Below are 23203 nucleotides of genomic sequence, written 5' to 3'. Positions count from 1 at the left end.
AGGAGGAACAAGCTATTTGGCTGGATGGAAGGAGATGGCAGGAAGATGAGCCAACGATGGCTTTAAGCGCTGAAGCTTTTGCACAACCTTCTGCCCTGTGGGGAGAGCTAGAGGGACAGGTGGGGGAGCCACCCAGTATTCCTCTATGTGGGGGATGCCTTGGGCCTTTGACAGGACAGGGGCAAGTGCAATTATTCTGGGGAAGGAGCTCAAGAATTGCAAAATGGCCCTGTTTCTATGCAGACGGGGCATGGGGAGCCCCTCTGGCTGCAAACGTGCTGAGCCTTAAGAGTCAAGGGAGTTTCTTTTCAAAGGCAATGCTGTGCAAATCATTCCTGTGAATGGATGGGTTGCTGTAGAGAGGGTGGAAACAGCGGTGGTGTGGCTAAAACTTGAATGTTTATCGGATAATAAGCACTAGAAAATAACAACTGGGCCACCAACTTGAGCGTGGCATTATCAGATTCCACTTGTTTTTGCTAAAATCCACATTGTCGACTGTTTCCGTAACTGTAGGTTAATGGGCTGTATCTGTCTGTACTGTCTGTTCCTTTCCTCTGTCATGGCTGGTGGAAATATATTTTGCATTTCTTTTTTTAATGACTGAAATTTCTTCCCATCTTGCCTTAATTTTTTTACCTGATTATGAGCTAGGGAGAGAGTTCTGAAAAAAACTGTGACTAGCCCAAGATCATCCAGCAGAGTTTGTGTGTAGGAGCGAGGAAACAAACTTGATAAGCCTCTGCCACTTATGTGGAGGAGTGGGGAATCAAACCTGGTTCTCCAGATTAAAGACCACTGCTCTTAACCACTACACCATGCTGTGAGGAGGAGGAAGGAAGGAATGAAACCCCAGTATCTGCTTTTTTTAATAAAATCCCTGCACATGAGTGGAAATACAAAGATAACAGTGATCGCCAATCCATACATAAGCTATTTATAAAAGGTTTTCAAATATCTAAAAATAAGTCCACAGACAAGTGTAGTCTATATGCCACATGTTCCAATATTGATAAAGTTGTAAGATCTTTGATCCGTTGATAGTTAAGTACTTTTTAACTACTTTCATGTTTCTTGGAGCCTAAAATCTCCAAAAAAATCTCCTGCATGAAATTGCTGGTCAGGATTCCGGGCAGGCCACCTTTGCATCCACATCACTGGTTAAAGGCATAAATGCTACTTTCATAAAGTGATCAGAAGGGCAGTATCCTAGAAACACAACTGAACTGCATGATTGAAAAGGGCGGCTGGCTACTTCGTTGGGGGATTCAGCCCTTGCATGGCATCTTGCTGAAAGTGGGCTGGCGTCTGTGCAGAAAACTCTTACGTGGCATCACACTGCTATTTGCATGGGTGGTATGAGTGCAAAGTCCGGCAGGAAAGGGCATCTGCCTCAGCCAGCATCCTGTGGAAATCCGGCCTGCGTGTGAGTACTGAGGCTGCAAATGACCACAATCTGGGCATCCCTACAAAGCTATTTTGATTTTCAGATTATAAAGACATAGTGGCAAGAAGAAAACCACCGTTGGGAGAGACAACCAGTAATGCCTGAAAATGATTGTATGAAAATCGTTCACATTAGAGGGATCCCATAAAAAGAACTTTCGTCGCATTCACAGAAATCATGGTGCTCCAAGAAGGAAAGGGTGTGGTATTTCATGACTTAGATGTGGGTTTTGCGAAGATCCAGTGTCCTCAATATAGTGGGAAATGCCAAGTTGTAGCAGAAGTATGGTGGCCCCCAAGGGGTTTTCAAGGCAAGAGACAAACAGAGGTAGTTTGCCGCTGCCTGCATTTACACAGCAATCTTGGACTTTCTTGGTGGTCAAGTACAAACTAGGGCTGATGCTGCTCAGCTTCCAAGATTGAACGAGCTTGCGTCAGCCAGGTTAGGGGTACATGGTCTCCCTAATTTGGGAAGTGGGGCAGCTTGTTGTTACTCATGGATAAGAAGGATCATGCAAAAAGAAGCACTTCTGGCCAAATAGCGGAGCAACCCTTAGATCACTTCAGCAGGTGCCTCCACTCCTGCGTAACACACCTGCATTCCACAACTTAGAAGGATTGGCAGGTTTCAAGACTCAGCCCTGAGGCCAAGGCACAAACTGAAGGGCTGTGCGAACACTGCTTTGAATGCACTTTTAAGGAAGCAAATGCTACTTGTGGGTTGATGGGATCTGGCAAGTGCCAGTCACACAATCCAGTAATGGAGGAGTTAATTGTTGCATGCTAATTAGTTAGCGAGGTCAGAAGTCAGTGACCAGATAATTGATACCCATTGGTCAGGCAGATCTGGTATGGGCTACATGCCAGTCTGCACATAGACATTAGATATATATATATTCTTTGTTACACTTTGCACGTGTTCAGTAGTCTTTTTGTTAGCAATGTGATAATCTAAGCAGTGAGCTGGCTGACAAGCTGGCTAAATTAGTAAGACTTTTCTTGTTTTTCTCTCCCAAGTTCCCTTAACCCTTTATTCTTAGTAAGTAAACTTTATTTCAGTAGAAGCAACTGTGTTTTGCCTCCTTATTGCATTAACTCTGTTTTGCAAGTAATATTTTACAACTGAATGCAGCCTACTAGAGGCAGTTTGTGAGGTAAAGTAGTGGCCAAACCCTTCACAGGGGAGGAAATGCTGGGAAGTGTTTTCCAGAGTTGGGTATCCTCCAAGACTTCCTGATGGCCCAGAAGATAGGATAAGAGCCACCTCTGCCCTCCAAATTGGACCAGCTGAGGGAGAGAATTTGGCCATATGAAAAGTGGAGTGGGGCAAAAATCTGTGCTGAGACAGGGGGGGCCTAGGAGGGCAAGTTTTAGTCTCCTTTTGCATATGTGGTTCCTGGAAGGAAGTTGGGGTTCTCCTCTGCAAATTGAGATGGGGAGCTAAACATTCCATAAGGTATAGAGCAGGCTATTTTACAACCTTCTTCCCTTCAGAGCTGCTTGACCAAGGAGGCAAAACAGGAGGGGAGATGCTCAACCCTTTAACGTCTCCGTAGAAGACAAAATTTCTGCAGGTGCACATTTGGATGAGTAACAACTACGCAGCCAGTAAAATGGCAGGAGACCTGCTCTTGGTCCTTATCTCCACCCTTGAAACAAACCAGCCTATCTTGTCTACATTCCTAGCTGTTTGTCCCTGTGTCACTGTTGTCGGTTTTCCATTTTTTCTTTGGATCGGTTCAGTGGTTGTGACCCCTTACTACAGCTACTGACCCTTCCCCCTGCCCTGGTCAAACTGCTGAAAGCTGGTTCAGATGCGCATGCACAGAAGAGCATTCTAGTTGGGCAAGGTGGTGGAATGCAAGATGACTGTTCAGTTTGTCATCTTACACCGAAATCTGCATCTGACCTGCAGTGTGCGCCGTCAACAGGATGTGGCTTGCTGTGAATGGGCATGACCTGTGCAAATGTTTTCACACATCTGAGTGCCTTCCAGGGACAGATTCTGCTCACAAGGAATCTGTTCATATTCAAGCTTAGGATCTTGAAAATTTCAGGGTTTTTTTTAATGAAAGATTTTTTTCTGGTCCTCTTGCTTGAAGAAGGGTTTGAACACATGCTGAGATGTCCACAAAAGGGGCTGCAGGGAAATCTTTTCCCTCAAGTACCCCCCCCCCCCATGAGTCCATCATCATTTATACTGCTCCATGCAAAATAAAATAAATTGAAGTCTATTTTTTTCTTAAAAATCAACATGTTAGGTACAAAATAAAGCATACAAACAAGAGTACATTTATGCAAAGCAAGCATATCGGTTTCCACCAGGTTTCTGCTTCAGGTGTTTAAACTTAATTTAGTATTTTAAATTTAATTTATACTGCAAGGATCTTTTGGAGGTTTCTGGCACAGAAGACAAAACAGAACTATGTCTGTAGCCAGGTCGTGTTTCAGTTTCCTTGGCAGAGGCCTGTTGTTTGTGCAGGCTAGGAACAAACCAATCACTAGCCAAAGGCAGGCCGTCGCACTCCGTGTCAGTCCGTGGCCAGGGCCTGTTCTTTAAGTTGTAGAAAGAGGGAAGGTAACCAATCCCATCCCATCAGTTCCTCTTACACAAATCTGCCACAGGTACCACCTGTAACAAAATATCTCTGCTTCCCCATTGCTCCCCCCTCCCACCCCCGGCCATGCCTATGACCACCTGAGAATGGTCAGCTCCAGGTTGGGAGATTTGTGGGTGGAGGTATAGTGCCGTAGAGTCCACCCTCCAAAGCAGTCATTTTTCTCCAGGGGAATTGATCTCTGACGATCAGTTTAATACTGGGAGATTTCCCAGCCCCACCTGGAGGTTGGCAACCCTAGGGTCTCCCCCGATATCAGAGGCAGCCGCACGTCTTCACCACCATGTTGCGGTGTTTCTTGAGGATGACGTTGTTGTTGCTGTCGTAATAGAGCACGGACGTAGCGCTGAGTTTGGTGGGGGCGCAGCAAGCCTTGGGGACGGTGTCTGGCTTCATCAAGTGGACCTGCAGTGGGACACAGGGGGGAGGGAAGGGGGGCTCTGTCAGTACTCACCCAAAGAATAATTGTGCAATGCCCCCCCTCTCCCCAATCCAAATGTAGGGAAACGGAAAAGGCTTCAATGAAGTATTTGTTTACCAACGCAAGGTTTGAATAAGTATGGGATTTTTCAACTTTCCCCCAAAATATTTATTCAAAAAATGTTTGGCAGCTCGAGTTGCAGTTTATGTTGGAAACTCTCTCCAAAGCATCCGTGCTGAAAGCTGGTTCAGATGCCCATTTCTTGGAGCAGAGTGGGCAGCAGCTGCCCCTGGAATTGCAGTGGGATTTAAACCACATTTCAGGGTTGATGCAGTGAAAGGGCTTATAGCTCAGTGGCTGGACACATTCTTTATCTGTGGACTGAGGCAGGTTCAGCCTGTAGCACCTCAAGCTGCAGGACCTCGGGAAGGAGTATGGGAGACGCCTCTCTTCAGTCAGGCAGGGAGACGAAAGAGGACTAAAAGGACCTTCACTTTGACTCTGTATGAGGCAAATTTGTGTATCTGGCACTGTGGCTGTCACAAATTACCAGTTCAAGGGGATTCTTTTCAGTTAATTCTGCCCCTAGGAAACAGCAGCTGGAACCACAGCAAGCAGAATAATCTTGCCAGCTTGCTGGAAAAACTCTTGGCTCTCGTGTCTGCTCAATTCAGATTCATGCCCCATACAAATTTGCACAAGGGGCAGCCACAGCAGGCACAGGAGAAGTGGTTAAATGAAGGAGGGAAGGAAGTTGAATGGGGCACAGTGAAATCAACTCTGAAGTAGAGGGGAAAGGGGCAGGAGGGGTAATGACTCTGATCCATACTTCAATGTCTTTAAGAAGAAGAAGAGTTTGGATTTATAGCTCCCCTTTCTCTCCTGTAAGGAGACCCAAAGGGGCTTACAAACTCCTTTTCCTTCCCCCCTCACAACAAACACCCTGTGAGGTGGGTGGGGCTGAGTGAGCTCCAAAGAACTGTGACTAGCCCACCGTCAACCAGCTGGCATGTGGTGGGAGTGCATAAGCTAATTTAGTTCCCCAGATAAGCCTCCACAGCTCAAGTGGCAGAGCGGGGAATCCAACCCGATTCTCCAGATTAGAGTGCACCTGCTCTTAACCACTACACCACACTGGCTCTCTCTTTAAGCACAGAGAGGCTGTGTTGTTGCACAGTGGTCCGTCTGTTAGACCAGAATCTCAGAGACTCGGGTTCAAATTCCCACTCTGCTTAGAAGTTCATTGGATGATCTTGGGCCAGTGACAGTCCCTTGCTCTTTCTCAACCTAACCTAGCTCACAGGGTTTTTTGTGGGACAAAATGAAAGAAGGAAGAACTATATGATAAGTCACTTTGGATCTCCACTGGGGAGAAAAAGCATTCTATAAATAAATATCCCAACAGCTGGCACTGCAATTGCAGGATGAACGTTCATCTGACATGCCCCTGTGCTTTCCCATGCTCAAAGTGTTGGTATTTGAAATGGTCTGTCACAATTCAGTTACTAAGGGGTTAACTGTATGTAAATAAGGTGCTGAGGTCACTGTTCTATGACCTGGTCTATTAATTAGCCATTGGTCAGTCAGACTACCATTGCTTACATGTTAGTTATAAAGTATATCTAAAGTTATAAAGTTACCTGTTTTCTTTGTTCACAGCACATGTTCAGAGCCACAAGGTGAGATAGACAGAAAGCAAGATGTAGCCCTAGATTGTGATTACTACTGTACATATGTAACAAAGCAGTACAGCATTTGCTGTTTTATTCCATGTAGCCATTCCTTTAAGCTAGTAAAATATTTTTAGACAAAAAGCAACTCAAAGTATCTCTGGCTATCTTTCTTTTCCACATGAGACTGCTTCCGCATCTCTGCCACTGATTATCTCTACTGAATATATATACCTACCCAAAGTAACCAGTTCACTCAACTGAACACGCTCTATCCTTTTAAGCTGTCCTGCCAGAGGAGAAAAACAACACAAGAGGCCAACGGAGCAGAACCCCCAGTCCAGCTGAGCACAGATGGGATAAGAGGTGTGAAGTGCCAAGGCTAACTTTGGGTGTAGCCCCGTGTCTCATGGGAAGCCTCCTGGAACGCTGCCTGAACTTCTTGGAACCATTAAAAATACATTCCCCAGAAAGTTGGAGACGTAAGGGCAATGCGTGTTTGTGATGGTTGCTGAGGAGCCCCCGAGAACAGTCATGGCTACTGTCAGGGGAGGGCTGACAGTTCAGGGGTAGAGACTCTGCCTTGAATGCAGAAGGCCCCAGGTTCAATCCTTGGCATCCCAGGACCTGAAAGAGGGGATGAGAGAGACCTCTGCCTGAGGCCCTGGAGTGCTGCTGCCTGACCCAACTTTGAGGGGCGCAGGGACTGAGTCAGTCAAAGCCAGCTTCATGTGCTCGTGTGGGAAAGATCCCTCCCAAACGCCCCCCTCAGCCTCAGAGAGGCCCAGAGACCACTCCGTGCAGGCCTGACTCTCGTCTCCGCCTGGTGCTTCTCCCAGTGCCAAAGTGGCAGGGACTGAAGCTCTCCCCTCGTCCTCGAAGGGGTGTCAGTGGGCGAGCTCGGAACTTCAAAGACTCCACTCGGCTGAGGGTTGCCAAACATGTGTGAGCCATTTCTTTCAGGCATGTTAGGCTCAGTTTCGAGATGCTAATATCTCCTCACACCCTGGCCCTTCTGTTCCCTGCCTCCCTCCCCCCCACCCCACCAAAAGTTTGTAGCCTTCAAAGGTCACTTCAACAGTAACTATTATTCGAAGCGTGGAGGGTGCACGCTGTTAACTGTGGGCCTGTTTGTACAAATGCTAACTGGAGGAAAGCCCAGATTCAGACCTGCCTTGGACTCGCCCACAAACAGTAGTGGTGCACAAGAACTTTTAACTAATCTTGGCAGCATGCAGCAAGTTCACCCTTTACAGCCCATAAATAAGTTTTTTCTAGAGCTTCCTTATCTGCTTTAGCCTGGCCAACTCCCCTCTAGAGACCACAGAAGAGAACTTGGCGGCGCTCAACCCTAGCCTCTCCAGATGGGCTCCTCCTTGGGGGAGCGTCACAGAATTAATATCAACAAAGAAGGCCTCAGTAATTCCTTTTGGACACCCCATTTGAGTGAAGATCACCCAGCCCAGTTCCACGAAAGATAGAAAGGAAGGAAATCCTCTCAGCAGAGGAAGAAGGGTTTTTCTCAGAGGGAAAGTGGAAGAAGAAGTGGAGTTTGAATTTATATCCCCCCTTTCTCTCCTGTAAGGAAACTCAAAGGGGCTTACAATATCCTTTCCCTTCCCCGCTCACAACAAACACCCTGTGAGGTGGGTGTGGCGGGAGAGCTCTGAAGAACTGTGACTAGCCCAAGGTCACCCAGCTGGCATGTGATGGGATTGCACAAGCTAATCTAGTTCACCAGTTAAGTCTCCACAGCTCAAGTGGCAGAGTGGAAATTCAAACCTGGTTCTCCAGATTAGAGTACACCTGCTCTTTACCACTACACCACGCTGGCTCTCTGAGGGGGTCTGAGTCACAATAGTGTCCTGGTATGAATGTTTCCCCTCACCCCCAATCATTCCATTCCATCCCATTTCTTATTTACTTATTAATCCATTTATGCCCTGCCTTTCTCCACAATGCTTACATCATTCTGTTCTCCTCCATTTTATCTTCACAACAACCTTGTGAGGTTGACTAGGCTAAAAGACTGTGACTGGCCCAAGGGTGCTCTATGAGCAATTGTGGGACAAGTGGGGATTCAAACCTGGGTCTTCTAGCTACTAGTCCAACACTCTTAACCTCTGCATGACACTGGCTCAGCAATTCTGGAACCAGAGCAAAAAGGACCTGCCCTGAATGGAGGTAAACGTACCTTCCAACTCTCCTAATAAAAGCAGTTGTTCTTCTCCAGCCAAAGAACGTGGATGCTATTGTTGCCCCAGGAGGTTGTACAAGGAACGGACACATTTCTTTCAGCTTAGTACTGAAAGGGTTCCAATAGATTTTGTGGCTCTTTGACACACTACAAACCCCTCAAAACCTGCTGGAGTGGAAGAGATGCACGCATGCTGCTAGCCACAGCCCCTCCGAAGACCCCTTCTCCCCCAGGGTCCATGACCCTCCCCAAACAGGTACTGACCAGGGATTGGAGGATGGCGTGGTTGGTGGCGTTCATGCAGGAATCCAGAGGGAAAGCGCAGTCTCCTTGGCAGTAGAAGGCTGAGTAGCCCTGGGGGGCAATCACCCAGTTCTGAAAGGCAAGGCACAGGAGCTTCAGCGCAGACTTGGGCCCCTTCCTTCCTCCAAGCAGCTTCAGCCTACCAACTCATGAGGAAAGGTGCCCACATTGGACACAAGTGACTCAGGACAGACCCAAAAGAAGGGTGCTCAAGGCAAAAGATGAACAGAGGTGGCTTGCTATGCCTTCTTCCATGTAGCAACCTGGAACTTCCTTGGTGGTCTCCCATCCAAGTACTGATCATGATAGACCCTGCTTAGCTCCCAATCCCTAATGAGCTTAGGCCACTAACTCATGAAGAGAGCCTGATCCCAGGGAGCTATGCAAAGTGCCTTTGTACTGCATTTTTAGTATATTGGAATAGGTGATGTCTGTTGTACAAAGAAGACCCTGCAGGGGACAGCAAGAAAAGTTAGATACAATAGTAAGGTGAGCACCTTCTCTGCTGTTATTCATTGTCTGTCTCCAGATTGCTGTTCTTATGGCAATATCCTGTTTCTTTTTGAAAGTTACAACCTAAAAAGTACAATCCTAAAAAGAGTTACTCCAATCTAAGTCAATTCATTTCAATAAGCTGAGACAGGAGTGACTCTGCTTAACAATGGAACTGCTGGTATCTTTCAATTAGTGATGTATAGATAGGACTGTATTTCTGTCTCTCCTCGTTACTATCAAGTATGTTAGTTCCTGAATAAAACTTTAGCTACACCTCAATCAAGTTGTGCACCTTTGTTATGCCAATGTATATAAATTTATGTTACCCTCTACAATGGATGATTATAGGACTTTCTAAATAACTTGAATTTCTTTAACTGCAAGTGGCCCAAATCCCCCCCCCCACACACACACAAGTTTCCTAACCTGAAAGGGCTCTGTTTCAGTGTAGGAAAACAGTGTTTCAGTGTAGGAAAACAATACCAGGAGCCTGTTATGCTGTGATTTCAATCTGAATCTGAAAAAGCTTGGACCCCTCACCTAGCTTGACCATGCAGAGACCCAACAGGCAACCTCCTCTGCTTTCATTTTAAAGGGAGCTTTATATTAATTTAAATTTATTTCTTGTGGTGCATCATTTTGGAATTGCTGGTTTAACAGGTGTTGAGCAACCAGAACTAATATGCTGCATGTGAATCAGTCTTGAGTTCATGAGAGAGAAAGAGAGAGAAAGATCCAACAAGAAAGGGAAAAGTTCGGAATTTTGCTTTTCCATTTTCCTGGTTATCAATACAACTGCTGAAGAAAAAAAAAAGAACACTCCTTAAAAATTACCAGCCATCCAAGGTCTTGAAAACTGACGTACAACTCTTCTCTCCTGCATACGTGCTTCCCTTCAGAAGGTTGAATGTCATCTAGGTGAAAGAGTTACAAAGCAGCATCAAAGGATGACAGCTTGACCACAGTTCACTGTCTTTACAAGGAAAAATGGACACCGGACTAAGCAAGGCATGATGAGATTGCTTTGCCACAGGCAGTAAGGGATGACAATTCTCCTTCGTGAGTCTGGAGCTCCAGTGTGTGCCAATGGCTCTGCCAACGCTCTGGGGACCAGCATGGATACATACAAAAGCATACAGCCTTCAAGGGAGGGTACCACTTAGGAGCCCAGAGAAGATCAGCTCTCCCTGCTGGCTGAACTAATATGCTGTTAATAAATCTCAGCTCAGGAGCTGCAGGTTAACTTGTGCTGAGCAGCTGTATGCGCCACACATCACCTTGCACAGGTTGTGCTTGCGGAAGGGGAGGGACTTCAGTGTGGTATAACGCCACAGAGTTCACCTCGGGACCAGACATTTACTCTGGGGAAACTGATCTCTGTAGTTTGAAGCTCAGTTATAATATTGGGAAATCTCCAGGCACCACCTGGAGGCTGCCAACCCTAATCTAGCAAAAAGGGCTATGCGCATGCTACAGCCCTTTCTGAGTTCACACAGGGACAAAGAATTGGAGCCAAGTGTAACTCTTGAGAGGATACCAAACTCATTCAATGAATGCCTCAGAGAGGCACTTCCCTTCTTAGTCTGCGGTCAAGTCTGGAAATGCCCCAATACAGGTGCTTGCTTCTTACCAAATGTCCCTGGAAGTCTGTTCGCGTGTGGGAAGCTGTTTGTCTTCTTGGGCTGCTTCTTCCTCAGATGCCTGACAGCTCGAGGAGCTCTGGCTTGGCTTTGGCTTGCCCGGAAGAAGGTCACCATGAAGGGCTGCTTGGAACGGGGCCCGTGGCGACCCAAGAGGCCTGCCAATGCAGGATCGACGCTCTGCCCTACAAAATCCAAAAACCAAACCCTTTCCACTATGTTAATACTGCTTTATGTTACATTAACAGGTGTGGTTCACCTGGCTGGGGTCAGGGTATAGGGAGCCCCACTATTAAGGCCAAGGATCCCCAAAGAGACAGAAACAGATTATTCTAATGATTGCCTTTTATTGCCGTTTGGCATATGTCCTTTGTCAAGATACACAAAACTCTACTGTTCGCTTGAAGCAAACATTGTGTCACACAGAATTCATTTAAATTTTCAGAGCAAACAAAGGATGAATCGGTTCAGTCCACTGTTCCTCCACTAACCCTCCCCAGAGCCAACTGCCCAAGTGAAAATAACTATTTGGGGGAAAGATTGTAATACTAAAGTTGAATCTCGATTTGATTCTCTGCTGGAAAGCAAGTCCTGATTTTCTCGGGGTTTTCTGCTTGAAAAGTATTGTATTTTGCTAGTGGTTTTGCTAGTGGTTTTGGCTTCATGGAACAGAGCCTTTGTTTATGTCTGACAGCAAAATCATACAAGCAGCCGGCAATCCTCCTTCCTGGCCATCCAGATGCCCGATATGCATACCTTCAAAACCGGTTCGTTCTCTCTCTCTCACACACACACACACACTCACACCAGCAGAAGAAGAAGAGGTGAGAAATGCTTTTAGTAGCACCTGTGAGTTTGGTGAAAGCCTGAATAATTATTTCTCACTAAGAAGCTTGCTTGCAAACTGTTTTGGCACTACCTGACATGCAGAAAATTATTTTCCTCCTTTGGTATGATAAATGAAGCTCTGTGCGCACCACAAGAAGATGGTCCCGTGCATGAAACCTCTTTATGGATATGTGTCTTTTAGGGGAGAACTGCATCCAATATATCTTCCATAAATCTCTATAACTATGTGTTCTGTCTTTACTGAATGCAGAAGATGGGCCACAATTAAAGGGCCAGGCCAGTCATTTAATCGTTTTCCCCTGCTCCCTTTTTGGCTGAAAATCTCTGGTGGAACATAAGGTGCTTTTTTGTGGGAGGAGTCTTGTATTCTATCCCTATAGCAGTGGTGGCAAACCTTTGGCACTCCAGATGTTATGGACTACAATTCCCATCAGCCCCTGCCAGCATGGCCAATTGACCATGCTTGACCATGCTGGCAGGGGCTGATGGGAATTGTAGTCCATAACATCTGGAGTGCCAAAGGTTCGCCACCACAGCCCTATAGGGACCAAACCTAGTGAGGGCAGGTCAGTTTTTAGCAGGAAAACAGAGCAAGAGCCAGGTTCAAATAACTCCCCTCCCTCTTTAATCACAAGCATACAAAGGCCAATGCACTGGAGTGAAGAGGGGGAGTGAGCAAGCGTATTGGCTCTTCCCTGTAGCTCATCGAACAGCTTCCTACACGCACACTGCACATGTGCGGGCACCCTCCTCGTGGCTGGGAAATCTGGTTGGCAAACGCAGTCAGTCACAGAGATGGAGCATATCAGAGGAATCCAAAATTGAACGACATCCTTCTAAATCCATCAAAGGCTTGGGAAGGTTTAGCTTTGCTTTGGATAGCACAGAGCTTGCCCTGTGTTCAGGTAGGGTTAATTAAGCACACTTGCCTCTGCCTCTGCCCCGGCTCCCTACCCCCTCTTGATCCTGCAGCTCAGGTGTCGCCAACCTTTTTGAGCCTGTGGGCCCCTTCTGAATTATTACACAGTGTGGTGTGTGCAAGCGCAAAATGGCTGATGTAGATGGCCAAGCCAATTACGGCTGCCACAAGAGGCGCAGCCAACCGCAAAACGTCAAGGAGTGAGGCCATGATAATTCTCACAGTAACTCTTCAACATTTCAGGTAGAAGCTCTGTTTAAGACAGGGGTAGGGAACCTGCGGCTCTCCAGATGTTCAGGAACTACAATTCCCATCAGCCTCTGTCAGCATGGCCAATTGGCCATGCTGGTAGGGGCTGATGGGAATTGTAGTTCCTGAACATCTGGAGAGCCGCAGGTTCCCTACCCCTGGTTTAAGAGGATGCCTTTCAAAATGAGCATTTGTTTTTTTTTAAACATGTTCTTGCATAAATGAAGCTTGACTATAAGACTGAGGGTAAGATCTTTGCACTTTAAAAAAATCTGCACAGCAGATCGGATCTCCAGTGGTCAGTCTTGCTGGGCAAACATCCTCCTAGGCCTGCAGTGGCGAACCTTTGGCACTCCAGATGTTATGGACTACAATTCCCATCAGCCCCTGCCAGCATGGCCAATTTGCCATGCTGGCAGGGGCTGATGGGAATTGTAGTCCATGACATCTGGAGTGCCAAAGGTTCGCCATCACTGTCCTAGGCCTCTGACTTTCTAAAAACACTTGGTGAGGGCCAGGATTCATGGGCATCATGCTGGAGTCCCCTGCTATAGCTTCACACGTACAGGGCTCCATTGAATAAAGGAATTGGGGAACAACATTGGACATGACATTCTGCTCTCCCAGAGAGCCAGCGTGGTATGGTGGCTAAAAGCAGGAGGACTCTAAACTGGAGACCTAGGTTTGATTCCCTACTCCTCCACATGGTGAACTCTTATCTGGTGAACTGGATGTGTTTCCGCACTCCTACATTCCTGCTGGGTGACCTTGGGCTGGTCCCAGTTCCCTCAGAACTCTCTCAGCGCCCCCTACCTCAGGTGTCTGTTGTGGGGAGAAGAAGGGAAAAGGAGTTTGTAGGCCACCCTGAGTCTCTACAGGAGAGAAAGGCGGGGTATAAATCCACTCTTCTCCTCCTCTTATTCTCTGCAGCTTGCCAGAAACAATTTTGTCTCTTAAAAACAACAAAAGGCTAAAAATTGCACAGGGGCCTTACCATCCTCCGTTTCAACATAAAGTCTCAAGGCCAGGTTGTATTTGCGGTTCAACAGCCAGTGATTACTGGCAGCTGCGACATCAAAAGCCAGCCAGCCCTCCATCCCAGCCAGAAAATCCTGCAGATCCAAAAGGAGCAATTCCGATTCTCTAGACCAGCAGAGAGAGGAGGTGAGTGCAGGAGACTGAAACGGAACGTGAACGTTTTCATTTCTGCTTCCTCCCACCAAAACCAAACTGAGAAAGGTCCTTATTCAAAAATCTTACGTGTAGATCTCTGAAGCTATTAATACCAGAGCTAAATGCAGCTCTCCTTCTTAGTGCAGAATTCAAATTTCTGCTCTCCCACCCCACAAAAAAACCATTTAACTGAATTAATGAATACAGAAGAGCAGAGGCGTATCAGAAGGAAATGGCATCCAGAAACAACTCCTTCTCCAGGCGCCCTCCTGCTCAGGGACAGGGCTCAGGGGCAAGCTCCTGCCCCCGAGCCCACCCCCAGCCTCTGTGCAAGCCAGCTTTTGCCCAAAAGCTGGCCTGAACAGAGGCCAGGGGGGCGGGGCTTGGTGGCATGGGGCTGGGGTGCACACCATGTGTCAGAAACCCCCCACATGACCAAAAGGCATGCGCCCGGGGACATGGGTGACCCAATGTCCCTATAGGCTGTACGCCTCTGCAGAAGAGTCAATTTGAAACAAGGAAGGCATGGACCCCAGAGGTCCTGGGGAACACCAGAAGCCTCCAGGCCTCATTGAAGCAGCCCATGCATGACCCATGAGGGTCCAATCCAAGTGCACCTCTTGGATCATGGCAGGAAACTGCTTTGGGGCAGGGGGATAAGAAAACGGCTTGGGCTTGGGTACAGAACACACAGTTAAATACATGTGGCTTTTAGGAAAAAAATCAGAACCAGACATTGACCATGGCCAGGTTGGCAAGGATACATGATCTAGAATGTGATTATGCTTTTGTAACCTAACCCCCCACCCTCCCCAAACATCTTCATTCTTCCAATAATATCTGTGTGCATGTGAGAAGCCTGCTTTCTCCCTGGATGTGCCATCCCTCTCCCGAAGGGGTATCCAACTCTAGCACTTCAGATGATTCTAAGATACTTCCTGGTAGATTGGGGCTGATGGCTCTTCTGTGATTTAAACGTTCAGTAACAGAATTAATTCCCATGTTCCCATTAGACAGATTGAGAGCACTGCTTTTGCTGTACCTGTTGGGGTGATCTTGAACGATCTCATAAATGCTGATGTGCAGGGTCTGATTGACGTGGCGAATGACACTCTGCATCTTGTAAATGCGGAACTCAGCTGCCGTTACAGACTCCGCCGTTGGGATTTGCGTTAAGTCAAACCTGAACTCCTTCCAGTATGGCTTTTGATAGAAGATACCTCTGTCCACTTCAACTGAAACAATTAAGACATGAACGTGACAAAATTAGGCCTTTCCCCACATAGTGATGCTTTCCTAAGGAAGCCCTGGTATTGCTGAAGCCTTCAATGAAATAGGAATTCCAGATAGCATTTTCACTGCCTCAGTCCCTATGGAGGCCATCTCCTCACACATATTATGGGGGTAAGGGCTTGGCCCAGGCTAGCCTGATCTTATTTATTTTATTTATTTATAATTGGTTTTATATACCGCCCCTCCCCCGAAGGGCTCTGGGCGGTGAACAACACAATAAAACAATAGTTACAATAAAAACCCCATTAAAACAACAATCAATAATATTATATTGGCATCCAATCATAAAAACAGAACTTCATAGATCCACCCTGGAAAATAAAACAGAGAAGCGGAGAACCCAGAATGTAAAGAAAAGGAGGGGGAAAGGGGAGGGGGCATCAGCGGCCGGCCCCTCCAAACGCCTTGTCATGTCTCAGAAGCTACCATGTTTCCCCAAATATAAGACAGCGTCTTATATTAATTTTTGCTCCCAAAGATGCGCTATGTCTTATTTTCAGGGGATGTCTTATTTTTCTGTGTTCTGTTCGTCGGGCATGCTTCCAAACAAAAACTTTGCTATGTCTTACTTTCGGGGGAAGCCTTATATTTTACACTTGAGCAAAACCTCTACTATGTCTTATTTTTCGGGGATGTCTTATATTTGGGGAAACAGGGTAAGCAGGATTGACCCTGGCAAATATTTGGATGGGAGACCTCCAAGAAATATCAGGACCACGATGTAAAGGCAAGCAATGGCAAATCACTTCTCTTGCCTTGAAAACCCCACATGGGACCACCATATGTCAGATGTGGTTTGTCAGCAAAACATAGTTGACATATCGATATACCACTCTTTCACTATGCCAACTGCTAATTTAAAAAACAATTAAGTCAGAATGTTTGGAGATATATATACCCTTTGCAGGATCACTGTCTTCAGTCAGGTTACAACTAGGAGAAAATGTTTATAAAATGGTGCATCAATAGCATCTATCACCTCCATTCATCTCTTGCCTTGAAACTCCCATGATAGGGCTGTCATCAGTCAGTTGTGACTTGATGGCTCACTAGAGTAAAGGTAAAGTGGCCGAATGACACTTTAGAGTAAAGTACAGGGCACCGGCATGAACCGGTGACATGAATCTAAAAGGTTGTCCTCTGCCTCTCCAAACAATTCTGCCTCTGTGCCGAGTGACACCAGGCCTGTGCCGAGTGACACCAGGCCAGAAGTCCTGAGAAATCCATCGGGTGCGCAAAGAACATTTTCCACCTTGGGGATTGTAAAGGAAGCTCATTAGTTCTGTGAAGAACTCAAAGCCAAACGAAAACTAAGCTCACATGTTCTTGCTGCTCTGACATCTGTGTACTGGATTACAGGAGTGCCACTAGATTGCTATTTAGCTTTGGGGGGCTCTATAATGAAAGAACTCCCCCCCCCCTCCCAGGACAGAGTTTTCCTAACTGGCAGCAGGGTGATTCTAATGCAATATGTCTGGGCAAGCTTCTCCAGTGCTGGAGAATTCAGATAATTACTTCTCAAAAGTTACCCCAGGATTTATTGCACAACACAGACCTGCTTTTCTTTACTGACAACAGAGTTAGGTCAGCGGACAATACATACTGTTTTAAACCTCTCTTTGTGTCTGGCTGCCCTTTGAAATACTGATCTGATATGGGCTTAGACCGCTATCACAGAAGGGGTGGGTATATTCTGACAGGGTAGCCCTTTCCGTGCATACTGCAGAGAGCCAGTGGCTGCGAGTCACCGCGGCCACCATTGCCACCCAGAAAGGGTGAGAGAGCCCTGTGGCCCTGTGGCTTCTGCCCTTAGTTGGTGAAATCTCCTCAGGAGGTTAGCATGGAGCAAGCCATGAGTCAGGATGCCCCGGCGGGGGCTACTGAGGCTCGCGCCCCTTAGCAAGAAAGGGGTTCTTCAGTAGGAGGCTTTCCACGCAGCTGAGTTCGTCTGCTGCTGCGGTGCACAGACCGGATCTCCGGCAAGAGGCCTTCCACCTAGAGACCTCCATTATGGCTGCACAAGGATATCAGTTTCACTGGGGGGCAGCACTTGGGCTGCCCAGTGTTCAGATCAGGTCTCATGCTTCTTCCGTCACTGTCAATAAAACGGTTGGCTATGGCCAAAATATGTTATCAGATATGAGTTCGGTGCTGTTACTGGGGTACAGGAGCAACACTGGTCCCACCCTCGGGGGGCAATTCTATGTCACCAGCTCTGAACCCACAAAGCATTAGACAAACCACTTGACCTCCACAAGGCTATATGACAGTGTGCCCCAAAACCCAATGCTCCCCAGTAGCTTCTTGGGGGGGGGGGGGCATTGGTACCAGTGAGAAAGCTGTCACTCAACAGACCTCCTTCACCATGACTGGCTGGCATTTTTGAGGAACCCTCATCAAGCTTCTGAAAAAAACTCGAAAGCAACCAGCTTAGGGAGACCGAATGTCTTGAAATGAAACTGAGAAGCATTGGAAGAGCCACCGGAGCACAGAATGTAACATGGGCAGGTAGCTACAGCTGAAGACGAGGAGGGAAGAACCACCTGGCTACCTCCAATATCCCCACTAACCATTCTTTCATTACCTGAAACCTTTAGAGCAGAGCTGTGCCACCTTTATAGGACAGAAGAGCTGGCAGAAATGCTGTGTTCTCTGGCCTCACCAGGACATCACCACAGCCCTTGTTTGGCACCACTAGAGCGCACGTACGGGCTCATGGGAGGCTTTCCTGAACAGCTACATCAAAGCCAGCAGGCCTCCAAAAATGTGGTCCCATATACCTTACGGCTATGGCAGCGATGCTCAAAATCCGGCGATTGAATGGCTTTCTCTGGAGCACTTGCTAATAAAACAACCCAGACGAAAAGCCCACAGACCCATGAGCTTTAATAATGAAACCCAAATGGTTGGAGGCGCTTGATGTTATTTAGTACTTTAATTGCCTTGCACACAGCTCATATTTTCCGTGCTGTTTCGTTAACTGTGATCATTGGGTCGGACGGGATGTTTACACAAGAGGAGTGAGCTGTGGAGGGCCCGGCCCCAAAACCAAATGCTGAAATGTTAATTATGCATCTCTGTCTTTTTACAAGTCATCCCTTCCAGCTACTGAGTTCACCACAACTTTTTTTTTTTGAGGAAAAAAAAATCTGGCATGACAGCCAGCCCAGGGCGGATGCAGAAAGGACTTCCTGATCAGTGGTGTTGGCCTGGCAAGAAGGGCTAGACAGCTGTGCTGTTGCCGCAAGACATACCTTCTAAAGAGAAACAGAGGGTGAAGACAGACATAACATTCCAGAAGCTGTGGAAATGAGTTGGTGGCATTGTTTGGTTCCTTTCGTCAATACAGGGTGATTCTGCACAGGCCAAATGGGTTCAGGTCCTTTTGTAAAGAATTCTGAGGGAGAAGCTCCCACAGAACTTACCCCCCAACACTTCTCACCCACTATATTTGCCAGAACCCGGGTTAAATGGAAGTCGCTAAATCGGCAACTTTTCCCCTTTAACCTGGGTTTCAAACACTTCCTGCTTGCCTGTGCGAACTACAACAATCAGGAAGTGTTCTATGACCACCCCTTCTGTCCACCATTATGGTGCATTCCCTTAGGAGGCCATCATTAGGCTGGATTCTCTAATAGGAAGCTGCCATGTTGTGCCGGTAAGTGAATGGGAGAGATTCTGGGGGGGGGGGGGTAGATTCTCGGGTGGGGGATTCTCTGGTGGGAGGATTCTCAGCTGTGTGGTCCGCACGGAAACACTGCATTTCCTGTGTGAACTATGCTGCCTCCTGCCACCGGGATCCCAGTGAGGCTGGCCGGCCCCTGCGCCCACAGTGCAAATGACCACACAGGCAACACGGCTTCATGTAACCCATTTCAGTTGCCTGTGCAGAATCAGCTACAGTGAGTTTTTTCTTTTTTCTTTTTGCTCAAGGTGTGGGGAGAAAGCAGCTCCAAAGGCTTTGGCATAATTGAGTTTAAACCAGTGAAAAACTGGTTGTTATGGGTGCCTATTGGCTAGTGCCTGTGACATTAACCAACACACTTCTGCACAGGCCTCAGAACCGTTAGGTCAATATTTAAAAAAATATTTGTAGTTTTTTTCACATCAGGAAGGTAAAAGTAGAGGATCACTTTTAAAAGGCAACTGATGGCAATCAGCGCTGTCTAATACATGGCAGGGAGGTAACAAAAGAGAGAGATGATGGCCTACAAAGCAGTTGTTTAATCTGGCTAGAATGCAAGTCACGAAGCCAAGATCACACTGCAACTGAAAAACTATGTCCCCCTTTAAAATTTTGTTCCTTTTAATCTATTATGATCACCATCTGTATTCAGGAAGCTCATGGCTCTCTTCTGGCATAGGCAGCAATCCTCACAACAAGAATGTGAGGGTTTCAAGACAGCCAGAATCTCCCCCAATCAGCCACTGAGCTTTCAAGCTGATCTGAAACCAACAGCTTCATGCACAAATAAATCTCTCTCTTTGCTACAACCTCCTGGACTTTCTTGGTACAGGCCGGTTCAACAGAGAGCTGAACATTCTCTAACTTCCTCTGCAGGGGCTTCTCTCCAGAGAAGAGCACAGAACTGCCCACTCATGTTGGCAGCTGCTTGAGGCAAGAAGTGGAAAGGGGGTCCCAATCCAGACATGTGCTGTGATTTCAAAAGACCCGTGGCACACAGACATTCCCCCCTCGCTGCCTTCTGCTTAAATGGAACAGGTAGCATTTTTCAAAACTGTGTGGCACAACAGAGAAAGAAACCATTTAAAAGATGTTTTAGGAGAATTTTAAAAGAAGACAGCATTCTCTTTTAGTAATAAGCGACAGAATTTTGGTGGCAGACAGTGACATCAAGTTGAAGCCAACTGATGGCAACCCAATGGGGTTTTCAAGACAAGAGAAGCAGAGGTGGTTTGCCATTGCCTGCCTCCACATAGTAACTGAGGATTTCCTTGGTGGCCCCCATCCAAGAACAACTAGGGCAGCAGTGGCGAACCCATGGCACGGGTGCCAGAGGTGGCACTCAGAGCCCTTTCTGTGGGCACACGGGCACACAGTTCATGGGGGGGTGGAAAATCACCCCCCCCCCACACACACACACATCTAGACTGGCCTGGACACGATCCTTTACCTGGGAGTAAGCTCGGTTGCTGGCAATGGGGTTTCTTCTGAGTAAACACTCCTAGGATCGTGATTCACCCATTCGAAGCGTTGCATGGTTGCTTCATCAAGCTTACTCCCGAGTAACGTGCACCTCTGAGCCAACCGTTTTTCTAAACCAAAACCTCAGTATTCAAGTTAAATTGCCGTGTTGACACTTTGCGATAAATAAGTGGGTTTTGGGTTGCAGTTTGGGCACTCAGTCTCGAAAAGGTTTGCCATCCCTGAACTAGGGCTAATCCTACTTAGCTTTCAAGATCTGTTAAGATCGGGCCACCGTGGCCATCCAGGTTAGGGCAACAGCTGTTTGCAGGCTACTTTTTATGTGGTGCAAAGGAAAAAAATGAACAATTAAGTCTGCATATGCAGGGTACAAACTGATTGTTAGAGAATCTGCAAAATGATAACAACATTAAAAAAATAGCACTGATCAATTGGGGGATCGCCTCTGGGATTATGCTAGAAGTTTGGATTATGACAGAAAATGGATTGAGACATTACACTTATCTTACATTCATGTAAAAAAAATTCTGTTTGAGACATATCATTGTAAGGGTATACAAACTGTCATGTCTCAAGAAACAGGAGTCGGAGGAACAAAACATAGTACTTTCCCCCCCCATCAAAATTCAAGGCTTCTTGGTATGCCGTTTGAAAAGTCAAGTCTGTCTTTGCCAGCAGCAACTTTTGCAATGGTGCCTCTCTCAGGCCACAGACCAGACGATCCCTTAACATTTCTTCCAAATTGGAGAAATTACATTGTTGTGCCAACCGCCGTAAGACTGCAACATAATCTGCAATGCTTTCAGTCCCCTCCTGATCACGTTTATAAAAAACACTCCGTCTAGCTATTTCTGACGGTTGGGGAATGAAATGGTTCCTTAATGCAGTCAGTATTTCTACAAGCGGTGTTGCTGATAAGTCTCTTGGCGCTATCAATGCTGAGGCGAGGTCAAACACCCCTTCACCACAGAGGCTCAAAAACACGGCTCTTTTCCTTTCTGGGTCTGTTATACCATTTGCCAGAAGATAAAATTCCAATCGGGCCTCATAACTCTGCCACTTCAAAGGAAACTCCAAATTAAACTGTTCCAGCTGCCCTTGAAAGGCCATAATTTACTCACAGTCCTTGCTTCACAAAACTTGCTAGACTCGTCATAAGTTTATCCTCGTCGCCAATTGTCATGTCTCAAGAAACAGGAGTCGGAGGAACAAAACATAGTACTTTATTCCATAGCTGCTACTCACACATAGCTTAAAATCACTCTGCAGCTGTGCTCAATATAACACACTTACTAATTACCAATTACAGTGCAACAGCTGCAGACTCTTAAAACCCTACAATACATTACACAAACTATTATTCTTACAGTAAAAATATCATCGTAAAGGTAGTAATACCTATGTGTTTATTAAGCATCATTGAAGGAAACTGTATTTCACAGTATTTGGGCCTTAAAGGTACAGAATATATATATTTATAACTTTCAGGGGTGGCTACCCTTTTTTCTTACAGAAGTTTGGATTATGACAGAAAATGGATTATGACATGGCTGTTTTTAAAATGGACACTGCAGTCCAAACAACTGGAAAGAATTATTTTCCCGATGAAAAGCCCAGGGCAGCACTGACTTTGCCAAAGGGCATCAATTCCTGCCACACTTATACTTGTATGCCAGGGGCTGGTAAAGACAGAGAGAAAACACATCCCTCCAGGCTGTTTCCTGCACATCTTCATTTTAATTGGTATAATTAAGAAAACAATAATTGTACTTTTTGGTCACCTCAGGAGAAGACAGGACTCGCTGTAAAAAAAACAATGCCAGGAAGAAATGACAGCAGTAGGACAAGAGAAAGATAATCTGTGAGATAAATTGGCTCAATAAAGGAAGCCACGGCCTTCAGTTTGCAAGGCTGTTAATAAGAGGTTTTGAAGGTCACTAATTCTTTGGTAAGGTGGAAACCACTCAATGGCACATAACACACACATCTGTACCTGTCAAGTAAAATCCACCCTGTTTCCATGGCAAGGACATCGGGCTCCTGCAAGGTCATGAAAATGCAGCTGCTCTCTCTCCCTGGTCAAATACATGGGGACAGGAGGCAAAAGGGGTGTTCATCCAGGTTGGATCCAATGCCAGCGCAGAAGATCAAATTGCCAGGTTATCAGCAAAGTTCCAGTGCAACTGAAAACTGGGAAACCAAATGGAAACCTCTGGGAGGCCAATGGTTCCACAGATGGAGGCCTTCAGGAACTTTTCCATGGCAGCCAATGGGACACTCCATCTACCAAGTCCTTGTATTTGCTGCAGAACAACACAAGGACTTTGTATCATCTGTGTGAAGAATGTTATGTGCCCCCTTTTCTGCTTGCGACCACAGCTATCCTGTATTGTGAAATTGTATTGGCTAACGTGATTTTTACAGAAATATGGAGGGCTTGGAATCTGTGCCCTGTTGAAGCAGTTTTGGCTTTGGTACAGTAGCTTCATAATCGTTGTTTGGTACTTCATTTCCAAGCAGAGTGTGTGGTTAAGTCATGGTAAGGTTTTGGCTAATGTCATCAAAACTTTGTTGCAAAAAGGTCAAAACTACTCCCAATGGAATGATGATAAACAGCCATGCAAAATTACATGTCTAACCAGCAGTACCTCAGCTCACTGGATGTCAGGGGGATAGTATCTATGGGATTGAGATGCATTCCTAACTCAATGTAACTGCTTGAAACAACACATCAATTCTGCTGAAAGATATATGTAACCACTG

The 23203-nt window shown here is 46.4% G+C and overlaps 1 protein-coding gene across 1 annotated transcript in view; it reads right to left on the bottom strand.

Moving 5' to 3' along the window:
- Nucleotides 1–4107: 4107 nt before the first annotated feature.
- BMP8A (bone morphogenetic protein 8a) overlaps nt 4108–23203 on the bottom strand; it is a 39139-nt gene continuing 20043 nt past the window's right edge. Inside the window, exons 2-7 of the mRNA XM_048501621.1 lie at nt 15023–15215; nt 13802–13950; nt 10781–10975; nt 9985–10064; nt 8617–8727; nt 4108–4469 (exon numbers count right to left, since the gene is read on the bottom strand). Coding sequence (XP_048357578.1) covers nt 4320–4469; nt 8617–8727; nt 9985–10064; nt 10781–10975; nt 13802–13950; nt 15023–15215 — 878 coding nt within the window. The 3' untranslated portion in view covers nt 4108–4319. The remainder of the gene's footprint in view (nt 4470–8616; nt 8728–9984; nt 10065–10780; nt 10976–13801; nt 13951–15022; nt 15216–23203) is intronic.

The sequence above is a fragment of the Sphaerodactylus townsendi genome, linkage group LG06 (assembly GCF_021028975.2).
Source record: "Sphaerodactylus townsendi isolate TG3544 linkage group LG06, MPM_Stown_v2.3, whole genome shotgun sequence".
In the NCBI taxonomy this organism is placed as follows: domain Eukaryota; kingdom Metazoa; phylum Chordata; class Lepidosauria; order Squamata; family Sphaerodactylidae; genus Sphaerodactylus; species Sphaerodactylus townsendi.
Note: the sequence above shows the minus strand (reverse complement) of the source record. Positions and strands in the feature narration are given on the sequence as shown.